This window comes from Tauraco erythrolophus, chromosome 7 (assembly GCF_009769465.1).
Source record: "Tauraco erythrolophus isolate bTauEry1 chromosome 7, bTauEry1.pri, whole genome shotgun sequence".
Classification (NCBI taxonomy): Eukaryota; Metazoa; Chordata; class Aves; order Musophagiformes; family Musophagidae; genus Tauraco; species Tauraco erythrolophus.
The window spans coordinates 27,057,106-27,073,344 of NC_141471.1; the positions used below are offsets into that span (position 1 = coordinate 27,057,106).

The 16,239-nt window shown below is 40.9% G+C and overlaps 1 protein-coding gene across 1 annotated transcript in view; it reads right to left on the reverse strand.

Annotated features, from left to right (window-relative positions):
- Positions 1 to 16,239, reverse strand: part of CALCR (calcitonin receptor) — a 77,422-nt gene that overhangs the window by 2,384 nt on the left and 58,799 nt on the right. The window contains exons 10-11 of the mRNA XM_086614793.1: positions 13,694 to 13,912; positions 5,780 to 5,821 (exon numbers count right to left, since the gene is read on the reverse strand). Coding sequence (XP_086470919.1) covers positions 5,780 to 5,821; positions 13,694 to 13,912 — 261 coding nt within the window. The remainder of the gene's footprint in view (positions 1 to 5,779; positions 5,822 to 13,693; positions 13,913 to 16,239) is intronic.

The window sequence follows — 16,239 nt, forward strand, 5'->3', positions numbered from 1 at the left end:
AGTGCAACTATGCAGCATGCCAAGAATGGATATTTCAATTGCTTTGGCTTTTTATTTTTAATCCAAGACGCAAGCCAAGGTATGAGGACTGATGCTATAAATCCTACTCATGCAAGTAGCTGCAGGCTTTGGTATGACTACTTTCTTGAGTAAACAAACGTTTGCTGGACTAGTCCTTTAAAACTAACTGAAAACTATATCCATGCCCAGTTTCCAACACTAGGTCTTTTTGCTATTGTTTAGCTTAAGACAAAGTAGTTAAGAGATTTTTTCATCTGAAGAAATGTATTCCTATTCACCTTCTCCTAACACATAAGGAAAAGAAAATAAATGGCTGAGTGTAGATTAATTAGATATTGAGCACAGAAAAGGCATATGGTTACAACGGAACTTTAAATACCAGGGCTGTGAGCAAAGCCTACTAAGTCAATATTGAGACTTAAAGTGAAATGACTGCATGCAGCCAGGGATGTTTCATATCACACCATCCCCAAAGTTTATTAGTGAGAAACAATTACTACATGAAAGAGTAATGTAATTATAGCACATGATACAGAAACATGACAAGTGAGGTAAACCCTGTAAAGATTTTAGTCACTTTAAAATCACCTTCTGATGTTACAGGATGAATGTTGTAGCTTAGTCACCCTAGAAGCTATGGGGAGGGACTGGAAGAAGAAATCTTCAGAAGTATTAGGTCAGTGACTTTCCCCAATATCACACCGGGGCAGCAGATCCTGTAACCTGTGGCTGGACACAACGAGGATAACGCAGAAATCTTGGATGTGCACAGCAGCTCTGCCCACCCGCAGCCATCTCTCCAACACCACTACGGTCATTAGTGCCTGTAGCCGCTGCGCACCCCTGGCCATCGCCTCTGCCCCTATGTATTGAGTGTATTCACCTTTCACTGCAGTTCATCCATTCAGATTAATTTCAGCATCTTTAGTGAAGGTGGCAAGAACATGCTCTTACAGTCTTCCTGTCCCTCTCCTAGCCTCCCTTCCCCTGCCACCTGCATAGATCCCAAGGCTTTGATCGCTCTTGCACAGGGAGAAGACCTGCTGGGAAGGCGATGAGCTCCTGCTGAGCTCTCAAACTGCTCTCAGTTGGACTGGAGTCTGACAGGCCCCGAGGGCAACCACATGTCTGGAGATGGTGACACAGTTAACTGAAGAGGGAAGAACAAAGTTACTCAGTCTTACAAAGCCTGTTGTGAGGAGCTTGCGGTTTCCTTCTCAGAAGGGAGCGACATTTAAATTGTATGTCTGGTTGGAGACAGAACAGGCACATCCCTTCCAGTTCAGGCCATAATTAGAAGTGCCATTAGTCAGGTTTAAAAGGCTCTACAGAGCACTGAGAGCACGAGGTCAAAGCAGCTGTGTTTTTGTTCTCCGCCGAACTGCTGGCCTGTACAAAAATCCAGCCACAAACAGATAATGGATAGTAGAAGCTGCTGCGCTTGGATAAAACAACGCGTTAATCTAGATTTCTGCCATGATTCCAAGGATCTCAGATGATCATAATTCAGCGCCAACTAAAACTGTTCATGCATGGATTTTAAACGTGTAAGCAGCATTACTGAAAATCACATGCACAGCCATAACATATTAACGACCACGGAGGCTCCTGGGGACTGGGAGAGGCAGGACGATGCCTGCCATGCTTTCCACTGTGATAGCAGATGGAAGAAAGTAAAGTCTAAAGAAATGAAGAGCCTGCGTTTATTTGCTCTGCTCTTCAGGACTTCAAAGGTTTTTCTGTTCTCTATTAGCCATTCTTGCCTCTTTGGCACACAAGATATATGGCTGGTTTTTTTCCAAACAGACTTTCCATTTTGTTGGCCAGCCGTGCAGTCTAGAAGCAACCTCAGTTCTGGAAATATGGTCTGGTGAGCAGACTACTGCAGAGACCTTGTATCATCTGTACAACACTGTTGTTGTTGGACAGAGAAACTGCAGTGCTGCTGGACACTGAGATTTTAAGTGAAAATGCACAAGAAGATCTGTCATTTTAAAAGTCCAAACCAAATCAAATCCATTGTTTCTGGGTTCTTCCACATGAATGCAGGCATTGGTACAGCTTCTTACTACTATTTTTACATTTCTTTCTATAGATGAGCTCGTGGTACTAAAGTGAGGTTGGTGAGGTAGTAGGTGATGAATGCAATATAAGACACACTGTCAGGTGGTACTGAGTTTAGCATTGTTTGTCCTGGCTAAACTTCACGTATTTCAGCCTTGAAGTTAAAAAAAGTAGGAAAAAGTAAATCCTAGGGTATCCAGGCTCCTGTGGTACTAAAATTAATCTCCTTGCTCCACATCAAATTTTCTTATGAGAAATAATTTTGAGCTCTAAGGCAGCAGATGTATACGGCAGCTTGGAAACAATCTCCTACCATGACTGAAGACCAGACTGTGGCTTTGGTTTATGCCATACTGCACGCAGCAAGACTGGGGGAAATTATCTCAGTTTAGTTGTCTTGGGCAGCCAAACTCAGACCAGCGCTCCCTTTGGAAGGACCTAACGCCATCTTGGCATTAGTCCATTGCCGATCCTCCATAGGTTTTATGCCTTATATATCTACACCTTGTGTAATTGCAGGAATCAATGGGACTTGGAGGAGAGGGGTCATAATCTTTTCATCCTCTCTTCTCACACAGCTCAGCACAATTACTCCAGTACATAAACTTGCTTGGTGTTTACTGGTAATGTGCAAGTAGCACCAAATTGTCTTGAGTCTATATTAGAGAGGTGTCATCTTTGGCTCTCTGCCCACCTCAATGGGAAATTCTAAAAAAAGCTTCCCTTATTGTCTGGTAAATAAAATTTCCTGTAAGAAAATAATGAGAGAGTTTCTCAGCATCCCTGCTATTGGCCATGTTAGATGGTCTGCAAGTCTGCAGCAGATCCAACCATTTTAAAAATGGGTGTAATGGTGAAAGCACCCAAGCACCAACAAAAATCACATGCAACATATCTGAGAAAACTGAATCTCCACAGCTGTTTGTTCTTACTGTCTGACACTGATGAATGTTTCTGATCAGCCACTCCATCAAAGAGTCATTAATCCTACATGCAGTCTGCAGCTACCTGGAGGTAGTTAAGTCATCCATGTGATTACTTATGGGAGCAATAGAGTACAAAACTGGAAGTCACAATTCAAAATCAGATTGAATTTTATCTCATTTTGGGCACCATCCTTTCCAGATGTGTCCTGTTGGTGGTGGCTCGCTGCCAATTCAAGTATCAAAAGTGGATATCTGGATGACAGCCTTTCACAAGGAAGAGGCCGTTTTGCTGTGGGCTGCCAGATGTGTCAAACAGGCTGTCAGAGGCGACTAGGGGTTTGGTGACTCTTGTGGTTATTCAGGATTTGCATCCAGTCCGTGCATCTTCAGTTCACATAAGGAACGACTGGCTGCTACTGCAGCTTTCTGAGAGCAGCTCAGTCAGTGTAGAAGTCCACAAAGTGCAGCGCATCTCTGAGGTTGGACATCTGAATATCATGTATGAATATGGTGTGTTTTCTTAATCCAACTATATTTATTCTGAATTCTAAATCAATGTAATGCAATACTTAATGAACAAAAGATAGCTGCATACTTATTTTAAACTCATTTTCATTCTTGGAACGTGTCTTTTAGTCTTCTGCCTAGTGCACTCTAGGTTAGTTCATATGACAGGTAAACTCATTCATATCCTGCAATCTAATTTTGAATTAAATGATACATATGATCTGCCATGATGTTGGCAAGCAGATGCTCCAGATCTGCTCATCATTGGGTAACTTGAAAATTGTATTCCTGGAGTTGTAAAGGTGGATATGCTTCTCTGACATTGTGGCATTGCCAAAAGTACTTTGGAATTACAGCTATCTGTTGAAACATACCTAAGAACCAAACAGCCTTTAAGATACTTAACATTTTCCCACACATTTTCTTGCTGCCTTTCCTCATTTTTACCATTGCTACAGCCTTTCTAGGCACAAATCCATATGTTTTCATTTGAGTTGGAGAATTACAGAATAATCAACCTTTTACTTTAAAGCTATAAGACATAAAGCAAATTTGTTTTGCAAAATCTGATCTGAAAAAAAATGGAAGGTGATGCTGGGGAGAATGAAGAAGGAAGGCAACATTCAAGACCAGGATTTTGGGGTTACACGTTGTTTGGAGGCAGGCAGGGACACACTGGAGCACTGCCTGTACATAGCTATGCAATCATTCCGACGGGGAAAGGAAGTTTCAAGAATTGTCTGGCTGGTCTCTGCTTTCTCCATACCAGGTCCTCCCTACCAGAGAGAATCAAAAGTCTTTCTGTGTTTCCAGGGCATGGAGATTGGACTGTGGGAGAAAATGATGACAGTTAAGGCAGAAGGAGAAAGGTGGTGGTAGCCTACAGATCCTGGGGACAGAAATGTGATAGGAAAAATAGTTGTATGTCTCTCCAAGTTTTTTTAACAGGACCCATGAAACCATGAGCTTCTGTAGCATGATCTTTATAGGTATCATTTCATGTTAGGTTCTGCTGTCATTAACTGCTCACATTTTGCCATTCTCTTTTATGTCTCCAGAGAAGTAATACTACAGAATTACAGCACGAGGCCTCTGATCTTTTCTACTATTACATTTATGTAATAAATTTACTGTTCATTTATGCAGTGAGCCAGTCAGAAGCAAATGTATAGCGATATCGACAAGACATGGCAGAATTTAATACTCTCTGCCACCCTGAAAGTTAGCAAAGCAGTCAGTAGCACCTTATCAATAAGATAACTTGCTTCAAGTCACCATCACAACATCAATGTGGTCACATCATTACTTGGAATTTGCTCCTTTCTAACAATATACAGGGATAAACAGGAGCACAAATATCTCTGTAGGTTGACATTTTGAGTGTTAGCATCACAAAGCTTGCTCTGTATCTAATTCACCTGCTCTGGATTCGAAATTAACTTTTCAAAGGATTTCCTAGCTTTACTAAGATATGCAGTGTTTTATTTCATGACAGTTGAATACTCTGGATGTATTGAAAAAGCATGTTTCTGTTAACCATCTTCAGAAAATGGCTTACTGTAGGAATTTAAACGGTTCTTGACATATTTTAACTTGCTCTTTTTTTGTAAAAAAAAAAAAAGTAGTTAAGTGGACCTAAAACCAGCTGTAGGTATACAAAGTATTGATCCAGAGAGTGTGACACATCTTTCCCTCAATGGTTTTTATTTCTCAATTACTACATGATAAACATTGACCGTTGACCTTAAAAAGGTCAGTGCTAATCCTCACAGGAGTGAAAGTAATCACACTTCTGGCTCCTCTGCTCTGACAGTGCTACCGGGGACTGTAGCACTGGGGACAAACACAGCATGGGGCCCTCCAGGACAGACCTCTGAAGATCCTCACTGCTTCTGATGGGCCATTGTGGTCCTTACAGGTGATCCATCCCACTACTGTGGGGCAGGAAGGGAAGGAGAGCATTCTTCTCCCTTACTTAGACCTCTGTCTCAAAATTGCAGATGGTAGGGGGACAGTCTCATGCCCATACCTCATTCGGTGCCATCTGCTTTGTAATGGTAACATTCCTGACTCATCTGCTCAGAGATACTCAAGTCACACTCTGCACAGAGCTTTCAAAAACACACGCTGCTGCTTGTACATAAAAAGTGCCTTTGTGTGGTTTCAAAGTTTGTAGCACAACATGCTTCATTTCTGCATTAACGAGCAACGAAGTGCTTATTTTTCAAGTCCTGTTCCGTTGCTGTATTTCACACACTTACCTCACCATTGAAGAAGCAGAATATAGTTGCCACAAGTAAACCCTAAGATAAAGAAAAAGAAAATTGAGTTTAGAGATCAGAATATCTAATTTTTTGGGGATGTTGTTTGGAAATTTGGACTTGATTGATACAAGATAAAAACATTAGTCCACTTCCTCTGCATCACAGACACTTAACCTAACCTCCTCCTCTTTCATAGAATCATAGAATCATAGAATGGTTAGGGTTGGAAGGAACCTCAAAGATCATCTAGTTCACAGTTATTATTACTCTGATTTTTGTCTTTTCAACATGTTTTATCATTTTCTTCTATATTACTAGTATTTATAGATTATTTTGGCTATGAAGTTATTTTTGTACAAGAGGTCTAGAGAAGGAAATTTAAATGGTATGTAAGGAAGATGATAGATATTTTGCTTACAGAGGAGTATCACATTGTCACTGAGTTTGCTGAAGAGCTGGAAGAGGAATTGTGTCCTATGTGCTGCCACTCGTTTGTCAGAGTGCAGTTACCCAGTTAAAAGTGTTGACCGAGGAGAATCCAGCTGCCCCCGGAAGGCTTTAAACTGAACTATACGTAAGGATAAGTGAACTTGTATGTGGGGCATCACGATAGATGGAGAGGATGTGAAAAGCAGTATAAGTGGTCAGAAAAAGGGAAAAAAAAACCCACAATAGGTGAGCTAGAAGGTATAGGGAAAGTAAAAAAGAAAAAAGATTGCAGATCACATGTTGTTCCTAAATGGCTTTAAATTAATTTAACTACTGCCAGAGCTGTTCAGATAATATTTCGCTACCTCTACAAGATTAAAAAAGGCCAAGGCAGGAACACAAGGTGAGAAAGTGTGAAACAGTAAGAGGGAACATTCTCACACACAGAGCCTGCCATTCAGTCAGGCAGTTACACTGGTCCATGTTCTAAGCTGCACTCGCTCTTCCCAAAATAGTATTACATCACTGAGAGCCAAATGCCTTCATCTTAAATTACTTAGAGCAGTTATGACAAACTAAACATATGGAGGTTTGTGAAATTGAGGGGAAAACTGCAATACAAGAGCTTGTGTTCCCAAGGGCTGCTTTGAAGAGCTTTACAGCTGTATCTTTTTTATAAACCCTCGTTTAACTGATTATCAGTTAAATTTCAGCTAATGCTTTGTAAAATGTCTTGGACTCTCAAGTGTGTATTTTGGACCACAAATGTAGGGTAAGCAATAACTGTTCTAACAAAATGCTTATATATTAAGGACACACAGGCTGGTTTGAAAAGGTGCTAATCACCTGAATTTTGGCAATTATTTTACTCCAATAAATTTGCTCTAATGCAGAATGTGTAATTTGACATGACTTCAGATATGAACACAGAAAAGCATATGTGAGGAGGAGAAAGGGTAGACATAGTGAGAGAAAGAGCTTCTTTTCATATTTTGAAGAAACAGGGAGTATTCTTAAAAAATTCAAATCCCAGTATGCAATACACAATGCACAATAATTTGTCCATAAGCTCTGGTTTGAGAGACACCACAAAGTCAACCAAAACCATATGCCTCTAAAGCAGGACTTTGTCAGTCCACAGATTCCTAAATTGAAATTTATGCAACGGGAGCAAACGCGTCACTTCCCAGTGTCCCGTATTGATTTTCTTCTGCGCTGTGTGTGCTACATTAATTTGCACAGTCTTGCAAAACATCTGCTGTTGAACTATCTGGTCGTGGTCTCAGTAAGGGTGTCATTATTTTGCGAAAGCGTGTTTATATCAACAGCAATCAGCCATGATGGAAAATGAGAAGGATCTTGATCTCTGGTAGTAGAGACACTTGATGGACATCCCGTGTGAGGCACAGCAGAAATGAAAGACAGCAGGAGGAGAGAAAGAAGCAGAGAAAGTTTGTTCTTCAAAGAGAGTGTTTAGGGGGAATTTGGGAACTGCAGTTCACCTAAAGATAGAAATTGAACCTGAACTATGGAAGTGAGGCTGTTTTCCATTTCAGTTCCTGTATGGTATTTGAATTCCTGTTACATCCTGCCATTGCTCTACTTTTCTTGTGTTGGATAGTGTAGTTCCCTTAACTAGTGTTTTCTCCAGGCAACTTCTGACAGAAAAGCTAAAGAGGAATCTGTGGCGATGCCTCATATCCCTTCAGTAGCTCTTCTGGTCTGAAGCAAGTTGAGAACAGATTTGGATCCTTGCTATTTTGAGACCATGGATGTTGTACTTCTTCTAGCTCAAGAAATTATTTTCTCTAGTTTGTCCTATATATATCTCGTTGCTCTTCTTCCACCAGCAATGACCCTTTGGGTTCCGCCATCTATATTTCTATTTCTATATTTCTATTTCTATTTCTATTTCTATTTCTATTTCTATTTCTATTTCTATTTCTATTTCTATTTCTATTTCTATTTCTATTTCTATTTCTATTATTTCTATTTCTATTTCTATTTTCTATTTCTTTCATTTTATACATAAAGTTTTGCCCATAGTTCAGAGTACTATCATTATCTTCAGCTGTAAAGTTAGAGAGATATCAGTAGCAGACATCAGCTTTGTCTCTTCAGAGCCAGGAGGGCTTGGGAGGATGATAATTTTACAGTGGATCTATTAAAATGTGACAGACTGGATGTAGGTTAATTATTTCATGTAAGGCCCACAGGTTATTGTATCTATTTGGCATATGTCTTCCATATTCTCTCTAACTGCTGCTGGTTTTTGCTCAGGGTGCAATTCTTGTTGAGGATGAGATCTCTACGTCAATTATATCTCTCTGCCACTGTGTAGAGTTGTTAAACTGACCTGTAACTGACCTGACTTATTCTGACCTAGAATATTGTCTGCTGCCAGCAGGATAATGTTGGCTGTGGTATTGAAGGCAGAGATGAAGAATACATTTATTTTGAGATTAAGGCCTTTAATTACTTCTTCTGAAATTCTTGATTTCTGGAACTGTGTGAAGATCACATGAATGTGGCTTTCGGCCGAATCATGCCTTAGGGATTGTCCAGAGTCAGCAACTCTCAGACCTTCATGTACATTATTGACCCCTGTCTCTAAGCGCCCATACTGGTTAGATGACATTCTTTGCTTGGTAAGTATTTAATTTGTATCTCACTCTCCTAGAAGATGTGAGTGTCTCGAAGAGAAATTCCAGTAATTTGCTCATGTTAAAACCAAATTAAAAAACCCCTATGTAGATACTGCAAATTTACATGGGTTTCGATACCTCAGTTGTTTTTCTTCTAGCTTATGTCTCCATAAACCCAAGAAAGCTGTTCCTGTTATTTCTGAGCTTATTCATGGCCTTACTTTCTGCCCCATTTACACACTGTGTTGACGTTTAGGTTTTAGTGGGATAATATATTCATTATTGATGGTAGAAGATGATGGCACATGCCATTGTACAAATGGCCATAATGCAGAAAAATCAGTTTCTGATTCTCTGTGCAGGCTCTGGTCCATCTCCATTCACTTCTCACTTCAGCAAAGATAAAGAGCTTTGAAAAAAACAATACTGTGTTCTTCATCATCTTCATTCACAGCAAATTCATACAGCATCTCTGAGGTAAATGACTGCGTTATACATTTGAAATTACTGAAAATGCAAACGAAAAAAGGAACAGGAAAGAAAACCCAAACACTTATGTTGTCAAAAGCTGTCCTATGACTTTAACTTTGCACAGAAGGAAAAAAAATTCTGGATTGGCATCACGGAGGATATTTATTTCCCTTTAAGTGGAGAAAGAGAAGGAATGAATACCTCCTAAAATGCATTGAAATACCTTACTATTTTTAAGAGGTTACTTTTAATAAGGTTACTTTTGTTCTGCATAAAGCTGCACAGAGAGTTAAATTTACAACTTGGAGGCAGGGTGGACATATATGTGACCCAAACCCATGCCTAAAAGATATAAAATAACCTTTACATAAATGAGGCCCCTGTGCGTCAGATCCTCCTGCCTGGCAGGGTGGGTGCTGCAGTCCTCAAGGTGCTGCTTGGAAGCTGCTGCATGACACAGAAGTGATCTCACTCGAGGAGCAAGAAACCTTTGATTAGTCCTCATTTAACAGAAAAAAGCTTTTTATTTGCCAATAAAATCCAAGGATCCTATGCTGAATAGCATTTTTATTTCTCATTGGAGGCAGACTTGCACCTTTAGGGCCACAGTCACCAAGATATTAAGAAGAGTAACTTGCACATTGCTCTTGATTCAGGGGCTATTTCTTCACTGCACCAAGCAGACCTCCATGGCTAAATCTTCTCTGGCATAGTGACAGTGCCATGTTGGGTAACGTGATTGCCTCTACAAATCCAGCTACAAGATGCTGGAGGGAGAATTTGATGAGAGGAGACAGCTGGTGGAAGGAGCTTGCAAGCAGGAGTGTGTTAATTGCTGGGCTTGTTTGAGAGCATCTGGTAGGGTGGTGTCTATATGTGGGGCTAACTGATGTATCACTGGGTTATTGCATTGTTTCTTCTCTTCCTTTTTTCTTGTGAGGCCTTTGCTATGGACCAACGTCAGAGAACAGAAGCTGGAATAATGGGATGTGCTCACTGGTAGCAGACTCTCTGGCAGGAGCTCAGCACCCTGATCTCCTTGCAGCCTCGGACCCTTCAAAAGATGCTCAGTGGTTCCTGGGGTGGGGGAAGTGGCAGTGGCAGCCCCAGGGCCAGCAGAGGACCAGATGGCCCCGATGGGTTGTGAGCCATAAGCCACATCCCTCCTGCCCTCTCTTGTTGCAGAGACTGGAGCGCAGTTACAGGCATTCACTCCTTGGCAGAAGGCACTCTCTTGCCCAGGTGAACCACTTCATCTTCACTGGGCAGCACGATGGGACTTTTCAGGCTTTTAAGTGACAGATGTGTTTTCATGCCAGAGATGTGCGAGGAGCCAGTGCATTCTGTGCCATAATATTTTACACCCTGAGAAGACTGCACCTTTCACGTGCTTTCAGCAGCATCCAACAGGCTTTTGAAAGTCAGATAATCTAGGAAAATCTGCAACTCACTGACTCTTCTGGAGTGCAAAGGTTTGCTTTGTGGTGCCTGCTTTTGGAGCTCTGTTTAATAAGCTAACTGTGTGTTCAGCAACGCACCTACAGCAGCCCATCCTGTGCATAAGTTATTCCACTTATGGGATGAAATATCTTTCTTTGCCTGGTGCAATCTTTATTTCAGCACAGTCTGGAGACTGAAGAGCTGATATTGGTGATGGTGAGGGGAGATATTAATCGTTACTTTTACAGGATCTGTGGGAGGCTGGCTGACTGGACTGGAAAAGTACATGCATTCATATTTGCAGCAAAAAAGCCAGTCTTCAATTTTTTTATCATTTATACATTTACTTTACAGATCTGTTAAGAAGAATCTGGTCTATGTAATGAAACAGACGCAAGCTGATACAGGGAAGGTAGACATACAGTGATTGTGAGTTACTCATATAATCACACTTGAAAAAACACTTCTGCTTAAAATGGTGAGCATTGATGATGATACTGCAAAAAGAGAGGACAATTCAAAACCAGACTGGCTTCTGTAATTCAAAAGTGATTTCAGCAGAGGAAACCCAGCACGTAACATCTCGACATGTTGTTTTCAACTAGGAAAAACCATTCTCTGAAAGAAATACCATTACACAATTTCTTGTGGGAACAAATTCTTTCTCATTCATCATTTTCAATGCTCTGATTTTTACGATAGACTGCAGTGCTTGTTTCCATCATTTCTGTGTACATGGATGATGTAACTAATATATCAAACCATCGTGCTCACTTAAAATGGTGATATGCTGTTGAAAAACTGTCTCTCTGTTCTAGAATAATCATTAAAAATTAATCGTTTAACCAGTGCAGAAATAGAGAATGTACTGTATTTTCCACCAAAAAAACCTCATGATGCCTACTTGTATATGACTGACATGCCACTGGATGCAAAGACTAATAGACTGCTGCTAGTTTATGAAGAGGCAGACCACGCTGTGGTTTGGAGTGCAGTAGCTAGCGGGGAAATATAGATGTTACACAAGCTAATATAATATCTGCTAATTACATAATCAATCCCAGAAGAAAATGAGCACCAGAGGAGTGATTATGTAGCTGGCTATGTTAAATTTGCATACAAGAAATGTTTGGGAAAGGATTAAGGAAGTCCATTTTAGAATACAATTAAAAAACCTGCCCTAAGTAGAAAAGGGAGCATCACTGTGGGCTGCAGTCAGCAGGACAACTGCAGAGCCCTCCCAAAAGGCCAAATTTTACATGCTGGCGGGAAGCACATTGAGATTATATAGCAGAGGCAACAAGAGCTCTTCTGTGAGGTCTGCATTGCTGCCCTGGCTTGAGGACAGCCCAGGGTGGGCTGTCACCCCTTGGCATGCCTGGTGGACTCTCTGGGCACAGCGGACGTGGGCCACGGGCAGCCCCCACCATGTTCCCCTGCCAGTGTCCCCAGCACCGTCCCCGCTGCCAAAACAGGACAAAATATACTGGCAGGAGGTGATAGGGGTCAATAAGCCATGGAGAGACACCCATTCCTGATGGCTGGGACAAGGGCAGAAGGAACCCAACAGACATTAAACTTTGCTTCCTTGGATCCTTCCCTCACCTAATCCCATCCATCGGTACAACAGTTTCACGATACTTTGGTTTTGTTTCTGGTTCCATTTTAAGCTCAGATTTGGTGACTTTCTATTGCATAATGATGATAATTAGGATTGTTAATTAAGATCATTAACATTCTTTTTGTAATTCTCTGACAATTTCACAGGATTTGAAAGATATATTAAGAGTAAAATGACCATTGCAACACTGTATCTTATCCTAACTTGCTAAAACTGTAAGCAATTGTCACCAGAAAACTTATTTGGAGATATTCCTTTACAGCCCTTGAGACTGAAGAAGCGACAATGCAGGTAACAACGGAAGAAACAGACTCATTCCTTTTAAGTAGAACTGTAATATAAGATGGCATACACTTCAAAAATAGACCTATAACTTCAGTTACAGTGTGCACACAGTAGCATTCACACCCACAGTTTTGAAGAGATAGGGGAGATAAGCAGAAAATGTAAGCTAAGATGATAGGATGCATAGGCTTCGGCAGCATTATTTGTCACTTCATTTAAGGAGAAAACACCACTGATTTTTTTTTTTTAAGCTGTTTTCTTACTACAACATTAAAATAATTTCTGCTCTTAGCTACTGTATGAAAGAAAACAAGAAGTGGGTCACTATAGTCGCCCATGTTGACCACTACTCACAAATGCATTAGAAATCTGCCTTTTCTAGTCAATATAGGATGAGATATAATACAGGCAGTAAAACAGATGATAAGCAAGCATTTAAAATCATTTAGGTTTGGTTTGGTTTGTTTTTAAAAGAAAGCAAACCAGACTTACTGAATGATACTGCAATTTCAAAGCATTTAGGAAATCAAAATGTCAGTGTTAGATTTTAATTTAAAGTGCCTAAAAATGGAATTTTAACTCCTAAATGAAGCTTCATTATATCAGTCTTTTATTCTGTGTGATGGCATTTCCTCTGTACAACAGTTTGCAAACACAGGTAATTTTAGCATTAACCCCACAGCACTAGTTTCGGTAAATTTAAGCACTTCCACAGAAATCATGCTTGGAACATAAAAGCTCTCTGTGATCCCAGTTTTCTCTCTTCAGTTTAGAAATAATGCCATCTGATAATTTTTGCTACATTTTGCATTGTTTCCCCTATCTTGTGGTTGCTCTTTACGCAGCGATGCTGCTCGTGTTGAAGCAGATAATCCAATAATGTGAACGTGGTTGGAAAAGAGCTGCAAAACCATGGTCATGCTCAGTTTCAGGGTAAAACAACCGGCAACAGTATCTTTGGATAAATTAACTTAACAGCAAGCACCTCACCTAAGCTGAAGTTGCTACTATACAACATACCTGGTAATGCATTAATATATGCATGATGTAATCATATATTTCTCCAGCAAGTCGGTTTTCTGGTCTCCAGGGAATAATAACAAACTGAATTCCTAGTAAGGGCACCAGGATTAAAGTGGCTCGGACGGCTTTCATATACATGTTGGACTCAGCACGGTGGGTATCTCTTAGCTTTGTCACCAAAACTCGGACAATGTTAAGCAAAAAGAAAAAGTTGACCTGCAAAGGCAAAGCCGTTATAGGTGAAAGCATTCAAATTAAACAGACATTCAAAATAAAAATACAGAACACATAAATGGCAGTAAAATGTAACTTTCTAGCTTCATCATAGCTCATAACGGGCAGCTCTTGGAAAGTACCTTGAATGTTTTCAGAAGAGAGATATTAAGCTGCTCTACATGCTTCCCTTAGGAAGCCTGCATGGATGTTTCAGACAGGCAGGGATCAGTTCCAGGAAGCACTGGCTGTTTTGACATGCGTGTAGGCAAATTTGGGATTTCCAGGGAACAATTAATCTCATTTGCATGTCTAAAGTTTAAACGAGGTGGATGAATTGTCCCCTAGGAGTAACCACTTCTCTCTTCTGAGTCTGAAGGTCAAGGTATCCTGCTTCTGTCCACACTCAAGATTTCTGCAGCCAGGTGAGACAAACCCCAGCACGTGCCTGGGCGTAAGGGACCTATGAGGGCACACAATTTCTCTGAGGAACGTGCTTCAGCTTACATGGGATGATACTTCAGGCTTGTGCATGAGCAAAGGGGCAAGGCTGCTCTTGAGAAAAACCTGGGCTACCCCTGGCCTCTACCATGCTGCACAGACCCTGTGGCACACTCTCTACAGGCAAAAGTAAACACGTGCTGGCTTGGGACAGAAACGTCAGATACTTGAGACAAGTTTTGCCCTGACCCTTACGGTCAGCAATGTCAAGTAGTTTAGCTTCTCACCTCCTCGGTCATTTCTGGAAATCTGAGACAAGCTGTGAATGTTTAGCATATGGAAATCTGTTCTTGACCCTGGCTTCACAGAGGGCTCCCTGTGGGATGTGCTGTGGAGGAACAGCCCCGCCTGACAGCAAGCCCAGCGGGTACCCTGTGGACATCCTAGGTACCACAGACCTTCTCTCTCTCCAGTGTACCCAGATCATAGAATCATAGAATCATAGAATCACAGAATCATAGAATCAAAGAATCATAGAATGGTTAGGGTTGGAAGGGACCTCAAAGATCATCCAGTTCCAACCCCCCTGCCATGGGCACGGAAACCCTCCACTACACCAGGTTGCCCAAAGCCTCATCCAACAAGGCCTTGAACACTTCCAGGGATGGGGCATCTACAACTTCTCTGGGCAACCTGTTCCAGTACTTCACCACCCTCTTGAGTGAAAAACTTCTTCCTTATATCCGCCCTCTTTCAGTTTAAATCCATTGCCCCTTGTCCTATCACTACACGCCCTTGTAAAAAGTCCCTCCCCAAGATCACTCTTTTCCACTCTGTTAGAGTAATATCAGGCACCTATGCTTCTGAACTTCAATAGACTTGTTTTTAGATGATTTTTTAAAATAAGTATGTAAGTTGTATAACTTGCTTAGATTAATAGCTCAAATCCCACAGATATATGATAAATTTCAGTTGAATATTTCAGAACAATAAAATATGAATCAGTAAGCTTTAGTAAAGCATTTCATCACTTCTTAAGTGCTGAGAGACCTTTCAACTATTTTATATTTGTGCTCTACTGGAAAAAAAGGAATAAATGACTTCTGAGGTCTCACTCAACATTAAATCTAAACCTTATTCTCTCTTCTCCTCTGACTTCACTCAATCTGCTTAACCTTCGCTTTGAGAATTTCTATAAGTAACTGTGAAAAGCGGAAAAAAAGACTTTACAAAGGTAAAAATCCTCAGCTCTTCTGACTGAGTCTGTAACTATGAGATTTTTGTAGCTATTCATGGAGGATATTCTGTAGACATGGACATCTTCCCAAGCGAAATAAGACTGGAAATGGCGTATGCACAAGACAGAAATTATAATGTCTTATTTTGAAAACAGTTAAAGATTGCTCTTGCCCCATAAAAACCAGTCCCTCCTTTTTTCTCTGCGGCTTAGATGTGCAGACTTGGAGCATGGTGATAAAGGTTGAATGGCCTCTCCTAGAAGTCAGCTGGCATTACAACAGCATAAGCAATCAAGATAGGGCCAGTAAAGCCACAATAGATGTAATTCTATGGGAATAGCACATCGTCTATATGGCAGGGAGGAATGGGCTTCTTCACATTGCTGATGTGCAAGACTGCTTCTCAAGAAAGGGCAGAAAGATTTTCAGGCTTTTCAGCTATTACACGATGGGTTGTTTCTTTATTCAAAGGTGTTCCCAGTATTCACCGCCCTACTCTTTGATCTCCGAGATAATTACTGCAGGTATGTCCATGTAGATGTTTGCACGCAAGAGGCAGCTCAACAGCTGAAAGTGCATCTCGGGTGACATGCTGAGGTGAGCTTGGAGTTTGGGTTGAATAAAACCCTTTCTGCACCTTTCAGGAAGGTC